At 42.0% G+C, this 16,429-nt stretch overlaps 1 protein-coding gene across 8 annotated transcripts in view; it reads left to right on the top strand.

Annotated features, from left to right (window-relative positions):
* Nucleotides 1–16,429, top strand: part of ADD1 (adducin 1) — a 90,836-nt gene that overhangs the window by 51,229 nt on the left and 23,178 nt on the right. For all 8 annotated transcript variants that reach the window (XM_055589244.1, XM_055589243.1, XM_055589242.1 and 5 more), the window contains exons 3-6: nucleotides 326–488; nucleotides 7,302–7,453; nucleotides 15,707–15,787; nucleotides 15,972–16,121. In XM_055589244.1, coding sequence (XP_055445219.1) covers nucleotides 326–488; nucleotides 7,302–7,453; nucleotides 15,707–15,787; nucleotides 15,972–16,121 — 546 coding nt within the window. The remainder of the gene's footprint in view (nucleotides 1–325; nucleotides 489–7,301; nucleotides 7,454–15,706; nucleotides 15,788–15,971; nucleotides 16,122–16,429) is intronic.

Raw genomic sequence — 16,429 nt, 5'->3', positions numbered from 1 at the left:
TTTAAAGTGTAGACTGTTACCTCTTTTCCCTTTTATTGGTAATACTGAACATCCTTACCAATAAACCTTTGAGCACATCTCTGATTAGTTCTTTAGAAATGATTCCTAGGAATAGAGTGTTTATTCAGATTGTTTAGCTTTTACCTTGTTAAATTACTTTTCCAAAAAGAATGTACTAATTTCTGTTCCAAGCAGTGATGTATGAGACTACCCATCTGCCTTTGCAGCAGTGGATGAAAACAAAACAAAAAAAGTTGGTCTGTGTGATAGTTAGCCTTGTCGTGTGTCTCAAGGTGTCTCATTGTTTTAATTTGCCTTTTATTAGGCTTTCTGTGAAGAATTGGAGTCAATGATACAGGAACAGTTCAAGAAGGGGAAGAATCCCACAGGCCTGTTGGCCTTGCAGCAGATTGCAGATTTCATGACCACAAACGTACCCAATGTCTACCCGGCAGCTCCACAGGGAGGGATGGCGGCCTTGAACATGAGTGAGTACTTTCTGACTGTGCACATGCTCTGCTGTTTTCCAGGTCGAATTTCTTAGCTGTTTGTTAAGTCAAATAGGTGAGCACTCATAGTGTAACGCATGGAATTGAGTTTTGTTTTTCTTTTAAATTGAACTTCAGTTATAGTAAAAGATAGGCCTAAAAATATCTTGACTCTGTGTTAGTTGCTCAGTCGTGTCTGACTCTTCTGCGACCCCATGAAGTTTAGCCCACCGGACTTGTCTGTCCATGGAATTCTCCAGGCAAGAATACTGCAGTAGGTTGCCATTTCCTTCTCCAGGGATCTTCCCGACACAGGGACCAAGCCTGGGTCTCTGCACTGCAGGCGTCTCTACCGACCGAGCATCAGCCAGACTGCAGAGGGCTCCTTTTGTTAGGAGCCAGTGAGACTGTTATTTCTTAGGCAGATGGCTTTTTATTAATATGTGGCTTCTCAGACCCTTTGTGAATTAAAAAGAAAAAAACAAATCAGAAATAATGCTTGCAGAGAAGCATGTTGATTTTGCCTGAACTTATTTCAGCCAAGCCAGCCTTTCTTATTTACCATTCTTCACTGCTGTTTGCAAATGAACGAGAAACAGAGAAATTCCAATAGAAAGTCAGAAGGAGAATGTTGGGTGGGTGCGTGTGAGCACAGAATGGCTAGCTGTGCAGAGGTGGCACTTTGCCGTGGCTGTGGGATTTGTGAGCGTGCACGTGGCCAGGTGCAGCCTGGGCACCTGCAGGTCAGCTGTCTCAGCCGCCGTGCGCGAATCCGTTTGACGCGCTGGATAATGAGCTCTGACTGACTGAAGGGTTTGGTTTCCACTGGGTCACGAGCCACCTGCTGGTTTCCTGTCCGTGCTCTCTTCTTGGGAGTTAATTGACTTTCATGCAAGTGTTTGCACCGTTGATACCCACCGAGTGTTAAGAATCACACGTGAGTTACTAACTCACACTTCCATCCCGAAGTCGAATGACAGTCATTAGGTTTCCATGTTTTCACATGGATTTCTAAGCGAGTCTAGTGATATTTATATGAATTGGATAATAAAGGACAATTAATATATTTACTTACATATTTTTTTTTCTTTTATTTGCATTTATTTTTTGTGGCATTTGTTCCCAGGCCCTAAGTTTTTGCTTGTTCAGTTTCTTCTGGGGGATCTTTTTCTTCTGTGCAGCCTTCTCTTCTGGTTTAGGAACAGTGTACTCTTTTTTCCAGTAAGGATCGTGTCAGTATGGCAGAGAGAACTCGTGCATGGGTTGATCCGACCGTGAGCTCTGGAAGTCCTGGGGGCTTTGTTCACCTGGATGTGCTCAGTAACCAGAGACTCTGCATCGAGCACCTTAAGTTCAGCATCACTCCCTGCAGTTTTGAGCGGGAAAAATTCAGCACTCTTTCTGGGCCACCGACCCTGGATCCAGCCCCACTCTGTGGCCTGTGCGCACCTACCAATTCTGTCATTGTGATGACGTCGGAATGACATGCTGCTTCTTTAAAGGGACATCTTTCAGATACTTTGTGGCTTTTCGGATATGCGTGCCCTTAATCGCTGGGGCAGTTTCATGACTGTTCAAAGTACATGAAGATTTAAACCTCTTGATTTGCATGATTTTGTGAGGTTTTTTGGATCAAATGAATAGGGAACCAGTTTTAGAGGTTACCTCAGGCTGCTTACCAGAAAAGCATATATTGTCTACTAATCAGAGATAAAGGAAATTTTAATAGTGCTACACCAAAAAAAGAAGGAAGAAATAATTCTAGTTTTAATTGTATCTAATAGTTTGTCTCTTACATATGAAATTTTTATACAAATGTTAACCTTTGTTGTGGAATATAGCATATGTAGATAGCGTAGGACAAAAATATATATAATTTATGAATGGTTTTAAGGTGAACTCCTTTATAACCAATACCTTGGTTAAGATTTAAAGTTTTATCGGTGGCTTACCCTGCCCCTGTTAGCCCTCTTAAAAGGAATTAATTACCATCTTGACTTGAATGGTGTCACTGCTTTTCTTTTCTTTATAGTTTTACCACCCAAAAGGTTATCCTTAAGCTTGATGGTTTGCTGCTGCTGCTAAGTCGCTTCAGTCGTGTTTGACTCCTTGCGACCCTGTAGACGGCAGCCCACCAGGCTCCCCCGTCCCTGGGATTCTCCAGGCAAGAACACTGGAGTGGGTTGCTATTTCCTTCTCCATTGCGTGAAAGTGAAAAGTGAAAGGGAAGTCGCTCAGTTGTGTTTGACTCTCAGCGACCCCATGGACTGCAGCCTTCCAGGCTCCTCCGTCCATGGGATTTTCCAGGCAAGAGCACTGGCGTGGGGTGCCATCGCCTTCTCTGGCTTGATGGTTTAGTGTTTGTCTTTTTTACTTATTGTCTCATAAGCATTTTTAAAGCTGCAAATTGCCCCTCTATCTCTCTTTTTCTCCTCACACTTTAAAGAAAATGGGATTCATTGACCTGTAGAGTTTACTGCAGCTTGAATTCTGCTGATTCCATCTCCGTGGTGCTAACACGTCCCTTTTGTCCTTGTATTTATGGTGAATTGGTAGCTGGGTCTGCAAGCCTGGGTATGTTTGGATTCTGCTCTTTGGTGAGCCCACCAGATGGGCGTCACTGCGTCCCGTCAGCAGGTGCATATGTCTGCTCATTGCCATTTGTGTTGGAGCAACTGTGCGTGCTCAGTGCCTGGACCCATTAATTTAACAAAAGTTCCAAGATGGTGATGTTTCAGTTCTGTCATTCCTTCTTCTGTATTTACTAGTTAGAATACCTCTGTAAAGAGAAACTTCCCTGGGAAATGGTGAGTGAGCAGAAAGGGCGCTGCTTCGTTCTGTCACTCAGCACATGACTGCGGGGAGCTCGGTGCTCAGCCGCTCATGGGTGGCCTGCTTCTTGGTCAGGGTTTCTTACGGAGCAGAGCAGCCTCCTCGCTGCAGTCTACTGGGAATCAGCGCTCAGTCTGCACACAGAATGAAGCATCCTCTCAGCTCTTTTGCTTACCCCATGGTACAATTCATATAGGAAGAGTTCATTTCAGTTGCTCAGTTGTGTCCAAATCTTTGCGACCCCATGGACTGCAGCACGCCAGGCTTCCCTGTCCATCATCATCTCCTGGAGCTTGTTGAAACTCATGTCCATGGAGTCGGTGATGCCATCCAACCATCTCATCCTCTGTCGTCCCCTTCCCCTCCTGCCTTCAATCTTGCCCAGCATCAGGGTCTTTTCCAATGAGTCCATCCTTTGCATCAGGTAGCCAAAGTATTGGATCTTCAGCTTCAGCATCAGTCCTTCCAGTGAAAATTCAGGACTGATCTGTAGGATGGACTGGTTTGATCTCCTCACAGTCCAAGGGACTTGCAAGCATCTTCTCCAAAACCACAGCTCAAAAGCATATATTCTTCCGTGCTCAGTTTTCTTTATGGTCCAGCTCTCTCATCCGTACATGACTGCTGGAAAAAACCCTTTTTTTCCAACCCTTTTTTACCAAGCTATCTAGGTTGGTCATAACTTTCCTTCCAAGGAGTAAGCGTCTTTTAATTTCATGGCTGCAGTCACCATCTGCAGTGATTTTGGAGCCCAGAAAAATAAAGTCTGACACTGTTTCCACTGTTTCCCCATCTATTTGCCATGAAGTGATGGGACCGGGTGCCATGATCTTCGTTTTCTGAATGTTGAGCTTTAAGCCAACTTTTTCAGTCTCTACTTTCACTTTCATCAAGAGGCTTTTGAGTTCCTCGTCACTTTCTGCCATAAGGGTGGTGTCATCTGCATATCTGAGGTTATTGATATTTCTCCTTTCCTATTTTGTGTATCTGAAACACATAATTCATTTTCTTGGAATTTGAAGACAGTGTTTCTGTATAAGTTACTTGATTTCTTTCCTTGATGGTTGCCTTTTTTTTTTTTTCTTTAGAGTCCAGAAATTTTGCCAGAATATGTCTTGGTATTGATCCTTCTAGATCAGTTTTCTCGATAATGTGCCTTTCTCTTCCAAATCTGTTATTTTCAGAGTGCTTTCTTGAGTTAGTTTTTAATATTTGTTCTGTTCACTTGCTTTTGTTTCCTGGTATGCCCACTGGATTTTGTTTGTTGGATTTTCTTTGTCTTAACTGTCACTTTTTTTCAGGTCTTTTTTTTTTTTTTTTATTGCTTTCTTCATTTCTGTATGATTTAAAAAGTTTTTCTTCTTTCTCACCTTTATGCTCCTTTTTAGTATTTATTTTTAAAAGTGTTTTTCATTTATATCTAATTACGTTTACATTCCATCCCTCATTTCTGAATTTTTCCAATTATATTAAAATTTTTTCATACCTTCCCTAGTGGCTCAGATGGTAAAGAATCTGCTTGCAATGCAGGAGACCTGGATTTGATCCCTGGGTTGGAAAGGTCCCCTGGAGAAGGAGATGGCAACCCAACTCCAGTATTCTTGCCTGGGAAATCCCATTGACAGAGGAGCCTGATGGGCTATAGTTGAAGGGTTGCAAAGAGTTAGACATGACTGAGCAACTAATGCTTTGACTTTCATTATTAATGCTTTTCTTTATTTTTTATGAAATAATAGGTTATAGTTTTCATTTGTTTTGTGGACATTTCTTTCTTGTGTGCTTTCATTATGTGTAGGAATGTGATTTTGTTCCTTTTAATTTTAATAATTTTTGTGTGGTATTTGATCATGGTATTTTTCTGTTTATTTTTACATGAAATTAATTTTCCTACAGGACTCTGGTTCAGGAATCCTGACTCTAGGGCTCCCTCTTCTGTTGTTTTTGTGAAGTGCTAAAATATGGCAGCTTATTCAATTCTCCTTCCTCTTTTTATCTGGATCTTTTCTTTTGTTTTCTCTTCTTCTCACTCCCACACTCCCCGCCCCTTTAGAGAGTCCTGTGCTATTCACTTTGGGTTCCAGTTTCCACAGATTATTTTCTCTGTACTTTTGCTTGAGACAGTTCATAATTCCTAATTAAAATCCAATCAGCAGTATATAACAGGGAAGAGCCCCTGGAGGAGGGCATGGTGACCCATTCCAGTATTCTTACCTGGAGAATCCCATGGACAGAGGAGCCTGGCAGGATGCAGTTCATAGGGTCGCAAAGAGTTGGACATGACTGAATTGACTTAGCAGACAGTATGTAACAGGGATAATTATGTCATGACCAAGCGTGATCATGCAATCAAATACTTTCTTTTTCTTCCTTTCCAGTGTGTGTTTTTGTTTATTTTCTTCTTTTTTAAATTTTTATTTATTTATTTTCTTGCCTTATTTCACTGGTTAGAGTCCCTAGTATGGTATTTATTAAGAGTGCAGAGTATACATACATCCTTGCATTGTTCTGATCTTAGGACTGAACATTGTCATCATTTTGTTTGATATTTTTAGTAGTTTTTTTGTATATGTCCCTTATCAAATTAAGGTTATTCCCTTTTATGCCTAAATTGTTGAGAGCTTTTACCCTGAATGAATGTTGACTTTTGCAAAATGCTTTTTCTGCATCTGTTAAAGTGATTCCATGATTTTTCTATTTTAGTTTAACATGGTGATTATATTGATTGGTTTGTGAATACTGAGCCAGTCTTTCTTTCTGGGATAAACTCCCTGAGTTATGAGGTGTTACTCTTTTTATATGTGTGTGTGTTTGTGCTCAGTTGTGTCTGGCTCTTTGTGGCCCCATGGACTGTAGCTCGACACCTTTGTCCATGGGACTTACCAGGCAAGAATACTGGAGTGGGTTGCCATTTCCTACTCCAGGGGAATCTTCCCAGCCCAGGGACTGAACCCACATCTCTTGTGCTTCCTGCATTGTCCCGTGGATTCTTTACTACTGCACCACTTTGAGAAGTCACATCCTTTTTCTATGTTGCTGGATTATTTGCTAAAGTTTTGTGAAGTATTTTTGGTCTGCGTTTATGAGGGATATTGGTCTATTTCTTCTTGTAATATCTTGTATTATAATGTTTTTGTGTGGTTTTGATATCAAGGTAATGCTGGGCCAGAGAATGAGTTGGGAAGTGTTCTGGAAGAATTTGTACAGAATTGATATTGTTTCTTCCTTAAGTGAGCAATAGAATTGACACCACAGTCATCTAGGCCCAGAGTTTTCCCTAGGGGAATGTTTTTTCCTGCAAATTCAGCTTAATGAATAGGGCTGTTCAGTATGTCTATTTCTTTCAGAGTGAACTTTAAAAACTTTCGTCTTTCAAGGAATTTGTCTGTTTCATCTAAGTTTAAAAATTTGCTGTCATAGATGTTCGTATTATCCTTTTAATGTCTGTAGGATGTGTAGTGATATTCCCTCTTGCTGATTTGTATTGGTAATTTCTGTCTTTGCTATGTTGTGTTGATGAGTCTGGGCTGGAAATGTATTTTATTTCCTTTTGTTTTTCATTTTGTTATTTTTTTAACCTTCTCAGGATTAAATCAGCTATTCTCTATGTTTTTGTTTGATTCCTATCTGCTTGATCTTTATTGCTCTTTTTTTCTTTTGGGGCTTAATTTGCAGTTTTATAAGGTAGACACCTAGATCATTTAAAAAAACCCTTCTAATCTATATATTTAATAGTGTAAGTTTCCTCCTAAGTATTGCTTTACTGCATCTCACAGATTTGATACTTTTTTGTTATTGATTTCTACCCTAACTTTTGTATTAATTTTGGGGAACATAGCCTTTATAAAATAGTCTTGGACATTTTCAAGACTTACCTCCTGACCCATTGTGGGAGGATTAGTATCTCAACTATTTGAGTTACATTTGACAAGAAACGTTAAGTCTTTGAATCTTTTTTTTTTTTTTTCTTCTTTTATATTTCAGGTCTTGGTATGGTGACTCCTGTGAATGACCTTAGAGGGTCTGATTCTATTGCCTATGACAAAGGGGAGAAGTTACTGCGGTGTAAACTGGCAGCGTTTTATAGACTAGCGGATCTCTTTGGATGGTCTCAGCTTATCTACAATCATATCACAGTGAGTATTGAACGGGTCATAACTGAACGAAAAGTGGAATATTATGTGTCTGCACAACCTCTTTTCATTAAGAGGAAGAGGGAATCTGGCTGAGCCAAAGTAAGTCTTGGGATACCTTCCTTCTGATTCCTGACAGCACCATATAATAATCAGAGATTTAGCCAGTTTGAATTAAAAGTTATGAGGACAGTAGTTGTTTAAAACTCTTTTCTTGATGATAACCTAATAAATGAGTGTTAACCAAATTATAGGCAGTTCCTAAAGTTCTCTTTAAAGTTGCACCATAAAGAAGGCTGAATGCCAAAGAACTGATGCTTTTGAACTGTGTGGTGTTGGAGAAGACTCTTGAGAGTCCCTTGGACTGCAAGGAGATCCAGCCAGTCCATCCTATAGGAAATCAGTCCTGAATACTCACTGGAAGGACTGATGCTGAAACTCAAGCTCTGACACCTCGCCCACCTGATGCCAAGTGTCCGCTCGTTAGAAAAGACCCTGATGCTGGGAAAGATGGAAGGCGGGAGGAGAAGAGGGCAGCAGGGGATGAGATGGTTGGATGGCATCACCGACTCAATGGACATGAGTTTGAGCAAACTCTAGGAGATAGTGAAAGACAGGGAAGCCTGGCATGCTGCAGTCCGTGGGGTTGCAGAGTCGGACACAACTTAGTGACTTAGGGCAACAACAAAAAGTTCTTATGATTAAATTGCCAAGAATGAAGATATTTTCTTTCCTACTTTGACCAAAGCCTTCTGTCTTTCATACTTATTTCTTGCATCTATTCCAGTTAGCCATTTATCAACATTATTAGGACCTCTTGTTTTCTTCAGTTCATTCTTGCAGTGAGTTTTTACTGGGCATCTGCAGTAACTATTTATTGCTCTGTACTGGGCATGCTTCTGACTCTGGGGTTGTATCAGTAAAGGAGACAAGTCCTGCCTTTCTGGGGTTTTCCTTCTGTGTCTCAGCCCATCAGCCATGTTCTCTCCGTTATGTTCAGCCTGGCTCTCAGGGTCCATCATCTCAGTAACACTCTTTGCCGACACTGTGCTATTCCTCCCTGTACCTGAGAAGACAGATCTGGTTGTGCTGAGAGCCTCAAAACAGAGCCTGCTGGCTTTCTCCATAGGTTTACAACCTCAGGCTCAAGTAGACCCACACTGCTATCTGACAGCTATTGGACATTTCTCTTACAAGCTCACTAAGGTTTCTCCACTGTCTTTTCCTTTGTTCAAACCTCCTGACCCCTTCTCCCCACAAGTGACCATGTCGTCTTGCCAAGAAAGTGGCACCTCTTTCCTGATGTTTGTTCCTGACCACCTGTTGCAGTGTCCTGACTCCTACCTACAGGTCAGACTTTGTTTCCTGGCTTGGAATTCCATTGCTTCCTACTTTTTTTAGATTCCTAATGCATTATGAAAGAGGACAGTGAAAAAGCTGGCTTAAAACTCAACATTCAGAAAACTAAGATCATGGCATCTGGTCTCACCACTTCATGGCATATAGATGGGGAAACAGTGGAAACAGTGAAAGACTTTATTTTCTTGGGCTTCAAAATCACTGCACATGCGGACTGCAGCCATGAAATTAAAAGACGCTTGCTCCTTGGAAGAAAAGCTATGAAAAACCTAGACAGCACATTAAAAAGCAGAGACATTACTTTGCCGACAAAGGTCCGTATGGTCAAAGCTATGGTTTTTCCAGTGGTCATGTATGGATGTGAGAGTTGGACCATAAAGAAAACTGAGCACTGAAGAATTGATGCTTTTGAACTGTGGTGCTGGAGAACACTCTTGAGAGTCCCTTGGACTGCAAGGAGATCCAACCAGTCCATTCTAAAGGAAGTCAGTCCTGAATATACGTTGGAAGGACTGATGCTGAAGCTGAATCTCTGATACTTTGGCCACCTGATGCAAAGACCTGACTCATTGGAAAAGACCCTGATGCTGGGAAAGATTGAAGGCGGGAGGAGAAGGGGACGACAGAGGATGAGATGGTTGGATGGCACCCCGGACTTAATGGACATGTGTTTGAGCAAGCTCTGCGAGTTGGTGATGGACAGCGAAGCCTGGTGTGCTGCAGTCATGGGGTCGCAAAGAGGTGGACAGGACTGAGTGACTGAACAGCAGCAGTGTGTTGTGAGGTTTCTGGCTTTCTCCCATCCCCTCCCTTTCCCTCCCCTTTTCTCTTTTGTTTCCTGTCTCTCTTGTGGAGGTGATCTCTTTGTTTGAACCACTTGATCTCGTCTGTTTTTTATAATTTCTTTCCTTGAATATTTTAAATATATATATTTATTGTGGCAAATGTACCTCACACAGATATAAAAGAAGTTATAGTCCTCTGAGTACTTTTAACCCCTTGAGATAACCGGCATTAACAGGTTTTTAGATTACCCTTTTCTGCATGTTTAACACACTCAGGAAACAATACTTAACATGTGTGTAGGTGTGTTTTACTTGTGGTCTCATAACCACTGGTATTTAGTTCAGCTCTATTCTTTTTTTTTTAATAGTTGCATTTTTTTCTTTTTTTTTTTTAAACAATATTTATTTATTTATTTTGACTTTACCGTGTCCTTGCTGCTATGCAGGCTTTTCTCTCATTGTGGAGTATAGGGGCTGTTCTGAAGTCACAGTGTGCGGGCTTCTCTCTGCAGTGGCTTCTCTCGCTGCCGAGCACGGGCGTGCGGACTTCAGTGGTTTCAGGTTGCGGCTCCAGAGCGCAGGCTCAGTAATTGTGGCACGGGGGCTCAGCGTGTGGACCCCCAGCCACTGGACCGTCAGAGAAGCCCTCCGCTCCACTCTCGACTCTGGAGAACAGTAGCCTTTATGGTGGTGGCCTGAGGCCCGCCTCTGTGAGCAGGGCACTGTGCCTCTGGGCCGCGATAGGGATCTGTGCCAGAGAAACTGAGGCAACTTCCCCCGTGTCTGTTCTTTGCATTGCTGCAAAGTGAACCTTTGACCACGCGAATCTGGCCCTGTTGTAGCCACACTGCCACGCTTGCGCAGTGCTTCCTCCACCTGGCACCCCCGCTTTGCCTCCCTGACGGCGGTTACTGCGTCCACACTGCTCGCTAGTCGTCCGTGTCTGTGCGTCTATATCGGCTCCACGACGGGGGCCTCTGCTGTGTCCCTGGGACCAGTTCCTGTGCTGGGCACAGGAGGAAGGAACGCGGTGAACTCTCAGATGGAATGATGCAGTGAAATCTGCAGTTGAACTGAAATTCTGCTTCAGTAAAATTATGAAACAGGCACTCCACGGCATCTTTTGGTGTTTGATCAGTGGATCCAGTTAGCCTCCCACAAGTGCCGGCTCTCTTACTTGTGCCTGCGTGGAAATTGCTGGCCTCTGTGACTAATCATGTTTGACAAAATGCTTTGTGTAGAGATGTACTTCTAAATGGTTGTCTAGAAATTAGTCCCCTGGAAACGTCACTGCACTAGTAGGAGCTGTGGCCTTGGCTCAGTGCCGCCCCATCCTCTGGGCTTTAAACTGTTCACTGCTCGTCCTGCTGTGAATGCCGTCTAAATAAGTGTGACTTGCTTAAGTTGCTCCTTTTCCCCCTTTAATTATTTAGGACTTGGCAGAATTAAAACATTAGTTGTTTAACTTTTCTATAAGTGTTCTGTTTGGGACTTAACACTGAGTAAAAAAAGAAATTGAAGTTACCAAAAAATACTTCTTATAGCTTGTGAGCTATAGGATCTTTAAGAAAGAAGGTTTTTGTTTTTCTAACTATTTATGGCATGCCTTTTTTTATTTCAAAGTCTAGGTATTCTCATACACAGATTTAAGAGAAAAGACATGTTAACAGTATCAGTACAACCAAATGCGCTCAGAGGTCATTGTGCCCTTTCTCTGAAAGAGGGCAATAGAGATTTCCCGCTAAAGGGATTTAAAAGTGCTAACAGGTGTTAGAGGATTGGGGATGATTGTCTGAATTACATTGCTATCTTAAGATTGCTTTGGATTTAGAAAAGCTTTTGGTGGGGTGGTGGAGGGTGTCAAAAACCAGGATGGCCCAGCTGGGCTTCCTCTCTTGCTGGCACTTAGCTGATGGCAGGGCCTTTCTGTCCCTGAATGCCTCGTGGTGTCCGTGGAGTGCTGGGTTCACCTCCATCCTGCATTCCACGCGCTGTGTTAACCCTCTGAGGTGGGGAGCTTCAGGGTGCGGGTGGAAACAGTCAGGTGTATTTGGTTTTGAGTGAAAGACGTTAACATTCATTCCTTGTGCACAGAGAAGGGGTATTAACTGTGGGAGACATGAAGTGAGACCAGTGCTAGTCCACTGGGGACTAGAAAACTTTCTTTGAAATGTCTAATTTTTTTTTTTTTTTTCATTCTGGGGCTTAGTGTTGAGCATTTTCCCCTTTTTGTTTGCAATTCAGAAAATTGTATGTTTTAAGCTTTTTCCATTAAAATGTGTAGATCTGTTGAACTCACTCTTGGAAATATATGGTTAGGAAAGAAGTCAAAGAAGAAAACACGGGGAATTCACTGGTGGTCCAGTGGTGAAGAATCCTCCTTGCAATGTGGGGGATGCGAGTTCGATCCCTGGTTGGGGAACTCAGATCCCACATGCTACACGGCAACTAAGCCCAGACACTGCACCCTGAGAGCCACACACTGCATTGAGAGAAGCCTGTGTGCTGCACAGCCAGAATTTTAAAAGAGGAAGAAAACATTAAAAGTATATTTGAGTCTTAATATCCTGCAGTCGGTGGGAAATGGCTCAGTTATTAAACATCAATTTGAGAGACTATTACATATTACGAAAAACAATTATAAAGACCATGTGAAAACATGAATATTATGAAAGTATAAAATGTATACTGTTTATAGCTATATGAATTATGTGTCTGTACACACACACACACAAAGAGAAAAGAAGTGATTACAACTGGCTGTGTAGTATTTTTGTTAATGTGGGACCTGACATCATGCTTCTAAAAGTTATGTGTAGGGAAAAGGCCTAGAATAGACAAGCAGTCCTGACGAACTAGATAACGTGCTTTTTCCTATCAAGTGTCAAACTTATGATGATAATGAAAATAGTGTTCTTTAGGCAAGAGAAAAAACAGATTAATCAGTGAGACAGAACCCAGAACTGGATCTGTGTCTATTGAAAGCAGACACACAAGAGTTGACATTGCAGATCGGCAGGGGATAGACCAGGCTAGGATTGGTGCAGGCACCACGGGCTTGAAAAATCAGAGTGGGAAAGTTGTACTGGATTTTCCCCTTATACAGTATAGACTTAACAAGCAATTCCAGTGATGTAAGGATTACATGTGAAAAATAATACTTTAATAATTTTGCTGTTCAGTCATTTAGCTGTGTCCAACTTTTTGCGACCCCATGGACTTCAGCATGCCAGGTTAGGATCAATATAAATGAAAAAATTGACTTTTAACCTCTGACCGAAGGAAAGTTGTCTTACGACACCAAAGCACTTATCATAAAAGAAAAGATGGATAAATTTGACTATGTTAAACAAATTCCTTGTCATTAAAAGACACCATAAAAAGAAGGAAAATAAAGGTTACAGTCTAGAATATTTTGTCTCACGGGTGCTGGTGGTTGTCAATTGCTTGGTCGTGTCCGACTCTTTGTGACCCCATCATGCACTGCAGCACACCAGGCTTTCCTGTCCTTCACCATCTCCCAGAGCTTCCTCAGACTCACATCCATGGAGTCAGTGATGCCATCCAACCATCTCATCCTCTGTTGTTCCCTTCTCCATCTGCCTTCAGTCTTTCCCAGCCTCGGGGTCTTTTCCAATGAGACAGGTTTTCGCATCAGCTGGCCAAAGTATTGGAGCTTCAGCTTCAGCATCCGTCCTTCCAATGCATGAATATTCAGGGTTGATTTCCATTAGGCTTGACTGATTGGAGCTCCTTGCAGTCCAAGGGACTCTCAAGAGTCTTCTCCAACACCACAGTTCAAAAACATCAATTCTTTAGTGCTCAGCTTTCTTTATGGTTCAACTCTCACATCCATACATGACTACTGGAAAAACCATAGATTTGACTATACGGACCTTTGTTAGCAAAGTAATGTCTCTGCTTTTTAAGGTGCTGTCTAGGTTTTTCATAGCTTTTCTTCCAAGGAGCAAGCATCTGTTACTTTCATGGCTGCAGTCCCCGTCTGCAGGGATTTTGGAGCCCAAGAAAATAAAATCTTTCACTGTTTTAATTGTTTCCCCAACTATTTGCCACGAAGTGATGGGACAGGTTGCTATGATCTTAGTTTTTTGAATGTTGAGTTTTAAGCCAGCTTTTTCACTCTCCTCTTTCACCTTCATCAAGAGGCTCTTTGGTTCCTCTTTGCTTTCTGCCATAAGGGTGGTGTCATCTGCATATCTGAAGTTATTGATACTTCTGCTGGCAATCTTGATTCCAGCTTGTGCTTCATCCAGCCTGGCATTTCGCATGATGTACTCTGCATATAAATTGAATAAGAAGGGTGACAGTATACAGCCTTGACGTACTCCTTTCCCAATTTGTAACCAGCCTGTTGTCTCATGTCCAGTTCTGACTGTTGCTTCTTGACCTGCATATAGGTTTCTCAGGAGGCAAGTAAGGTGGTCTGGTATTCCCATCTCTTGAAGAATTTTCCACAGTTTGTTGTGTTCCACACAGTCAAAGGCTTTAGTATAGTCAATGAAGCAGAGGTAGATGTTTTTCTGGAACTTTCTTGCCTTTTTTATGATCCATCAGATGTTGGCAATGTGATCTCTGGTTTCTCTGCCTTTTCTAAATACAGCTTGAACATCTGGAAGTTCTCAGTTCATGTACTGTTGAAGCCTAGCTTGGAGAATGTTGAGCATCACTTTGCTAGTGTGTAAAATGAGTGCGATTGTGCAGTAGTTTGAACATTCTTTGGCACTGCCTTTTTTTGGGATTGGGATGAAAACTGACCTTTTCCAGTCCTGTGGCCACTGCTGAGTTTTCCAGATTTGCTGGCATATTGAATGTAGCACTTTAACAGCGTCAGCTTTTTGGAGTTGAAGTAGCTCAGATGGAATTCCATCACCTCCACTAGCTTTGTTCATAGTGATGTTTCCTAACGCCCACTTGACTTTGCACTCCAGGATGTCTGCCTCAAGGTGAGTGATCACATCATCGTGGTTATCTGGGTCATTAAGATATTTTTTGTATAGTTCTGTGTATTCTTGCCACCTCTTTTAATATCTTCTGCTTGTGCCTCACGGGTAGCTAACAAAAAATTAGTATCCAGACTAGATAAAGAACTATCAGTAAGAAAAGGGTGTGCGTGTGTGCTAAGTCACTTCATTCTGACTGTCTGCGACCCCATGGACTGTAGCCCACCAAGGACTATTTGCAGAGTGAAGGAGCGAGGCGGGCCATTTGAGGACGTCGCTGCCACTGTCCACACAGACCCCACGTGTGTTCCTGTTTGGGCCCCTGCAGAAGTCACTGTGCTCATGAGGAAGTTTGCCAAATGCCGTGAGGCCTTTCCAACAACCACTGAATTCCGTCTGTCTGACGCTAGTTAGAATTCTTGGCCCAGGAGTAAATGTATTCCATCCCAGTAGGTTTGCGAAGTCTGTTGAGTCTATTCCCAAATCATTAAAAATTAGACTACATTTCATTAGGACAGGACTCTTTTTTTCTCCTCTCTTAGGACAGGACTCGTTTTTTTTTCCCTTTCTTAACTACATAACTAGCATCTCGCACAAATCCATCATATGTGATAGCTCTGTATTGAATGAATTGTTGAAAGAGAACTATATTGTGGAAGGCAGAAATAGACCTGAGGAGTGAGGGTGCGATGTGTAGAAACTCTTCATCAAGCAGAGGAACAACTTCCTCTTATTTGTGATTTTTATGATTGTTCGCTACCCTCTAGGTTTTGAGTACTTAAAATTTTTTTTTTGAGTTTTAAAATTAACTCTTGAAAAAAAAAAAAGTAACTCTTGGTTTTCATTATTACACTCTTGAGGAGATCAGCTTTTTATACATGGTACTGGTTTGGTAGCCTATAGGTTTTTCTCTCCATAAGGTTAATTATCATGAATATAATCAAGGCACACTTTATATATCTAATAAGCTACTACAGCGTAATAATAGAAAGCTTTCAGATCACCTCTTAGCTTTGTGATAGGCCCTATAATTAAGTGCATTCCTGTGTAGCACACCTAATGTTCACAGAAAACTTCTAAGTCTATGGACAGGAAGAGATGCAGATGATTTCAGTAGGATTTTTGAGCTAATTTGGTAATTCTCCCCACAGACCAGAGTGAGCTCGGAGCAGGAGCATTTCCTCGTTGTACCTTTTGGACTTCTCTACAGTGAAGTGACTGCATCCAGTTTGGTAAGAATGTCCTTGGCTTCTTGGGCATAGACATATAAAATTCAAGAAAGAGGGCAAAGTCTGTTTTGTGTGATTAACTCACAGGAAAACTTTTAGTTATTAACACTTTAAACTTTGTTTTAAATAATTTCTAGTTAGGACAACTTGAAATCCTCATGATACTTGGTCTGTTTTCTTACTGCAGGTGAAAGTCAACCTGCAGGGAGACATAGTGGACCGTGGGAGCACCAACCTCGGCGTGAACCAGGCTGGCTTCACACTGCACTCGGCCATCTATGCTGCACGCCCGGACGTGAGGTGTGTCGTGCACATCCACACGCCAGCCGGGGCTGCGGTGAGTGTGTGCTGCTCTGGCAGAGCCTGAGGTCAGAGGGTGCTCGGGGAGCAGGCCTTCACCTTTCCTCCGCGTTGCCCTCCCTTGTCGCAGCAAGTCAGTGCCCTTCATCTTGTTGGGTTAGAAGACTCTTTTACTACTGTGTGTGACTTTCTTAAGAGAATATATATATATTATATATATATGTATATGTATTTAAGGGGTCCATTTACTAATTTTTTTAAATTTCATTTTTTATAACTTTATTTTTATTTATTTTTGGCTGTGGTGGTCTTCGTTGCTGCATGGGCTTTTCTCCGGTCGCACTG

Source organism: Bubalus kerabau, chromosome 7, assembly GCF_029407905.1.
Source record: "Bubalus kerabau isolate K-KA32 ecotype Philippines breed swamp buffalo chromosome 7, PCC_UOA_SB_1v2, whole genome shotgun sequence".
NCBI classification, from domain to species: Eukaryota; Metazoa; Chordata; class Mammalia; order Artiodactyla; family Bovidae; genus Bubalus; species Bubalus kerabau.
Note: the sequence above shows the minus strand (reverse complement) of the source record. Positions and strands in the feature narration are given on the sequence as shown.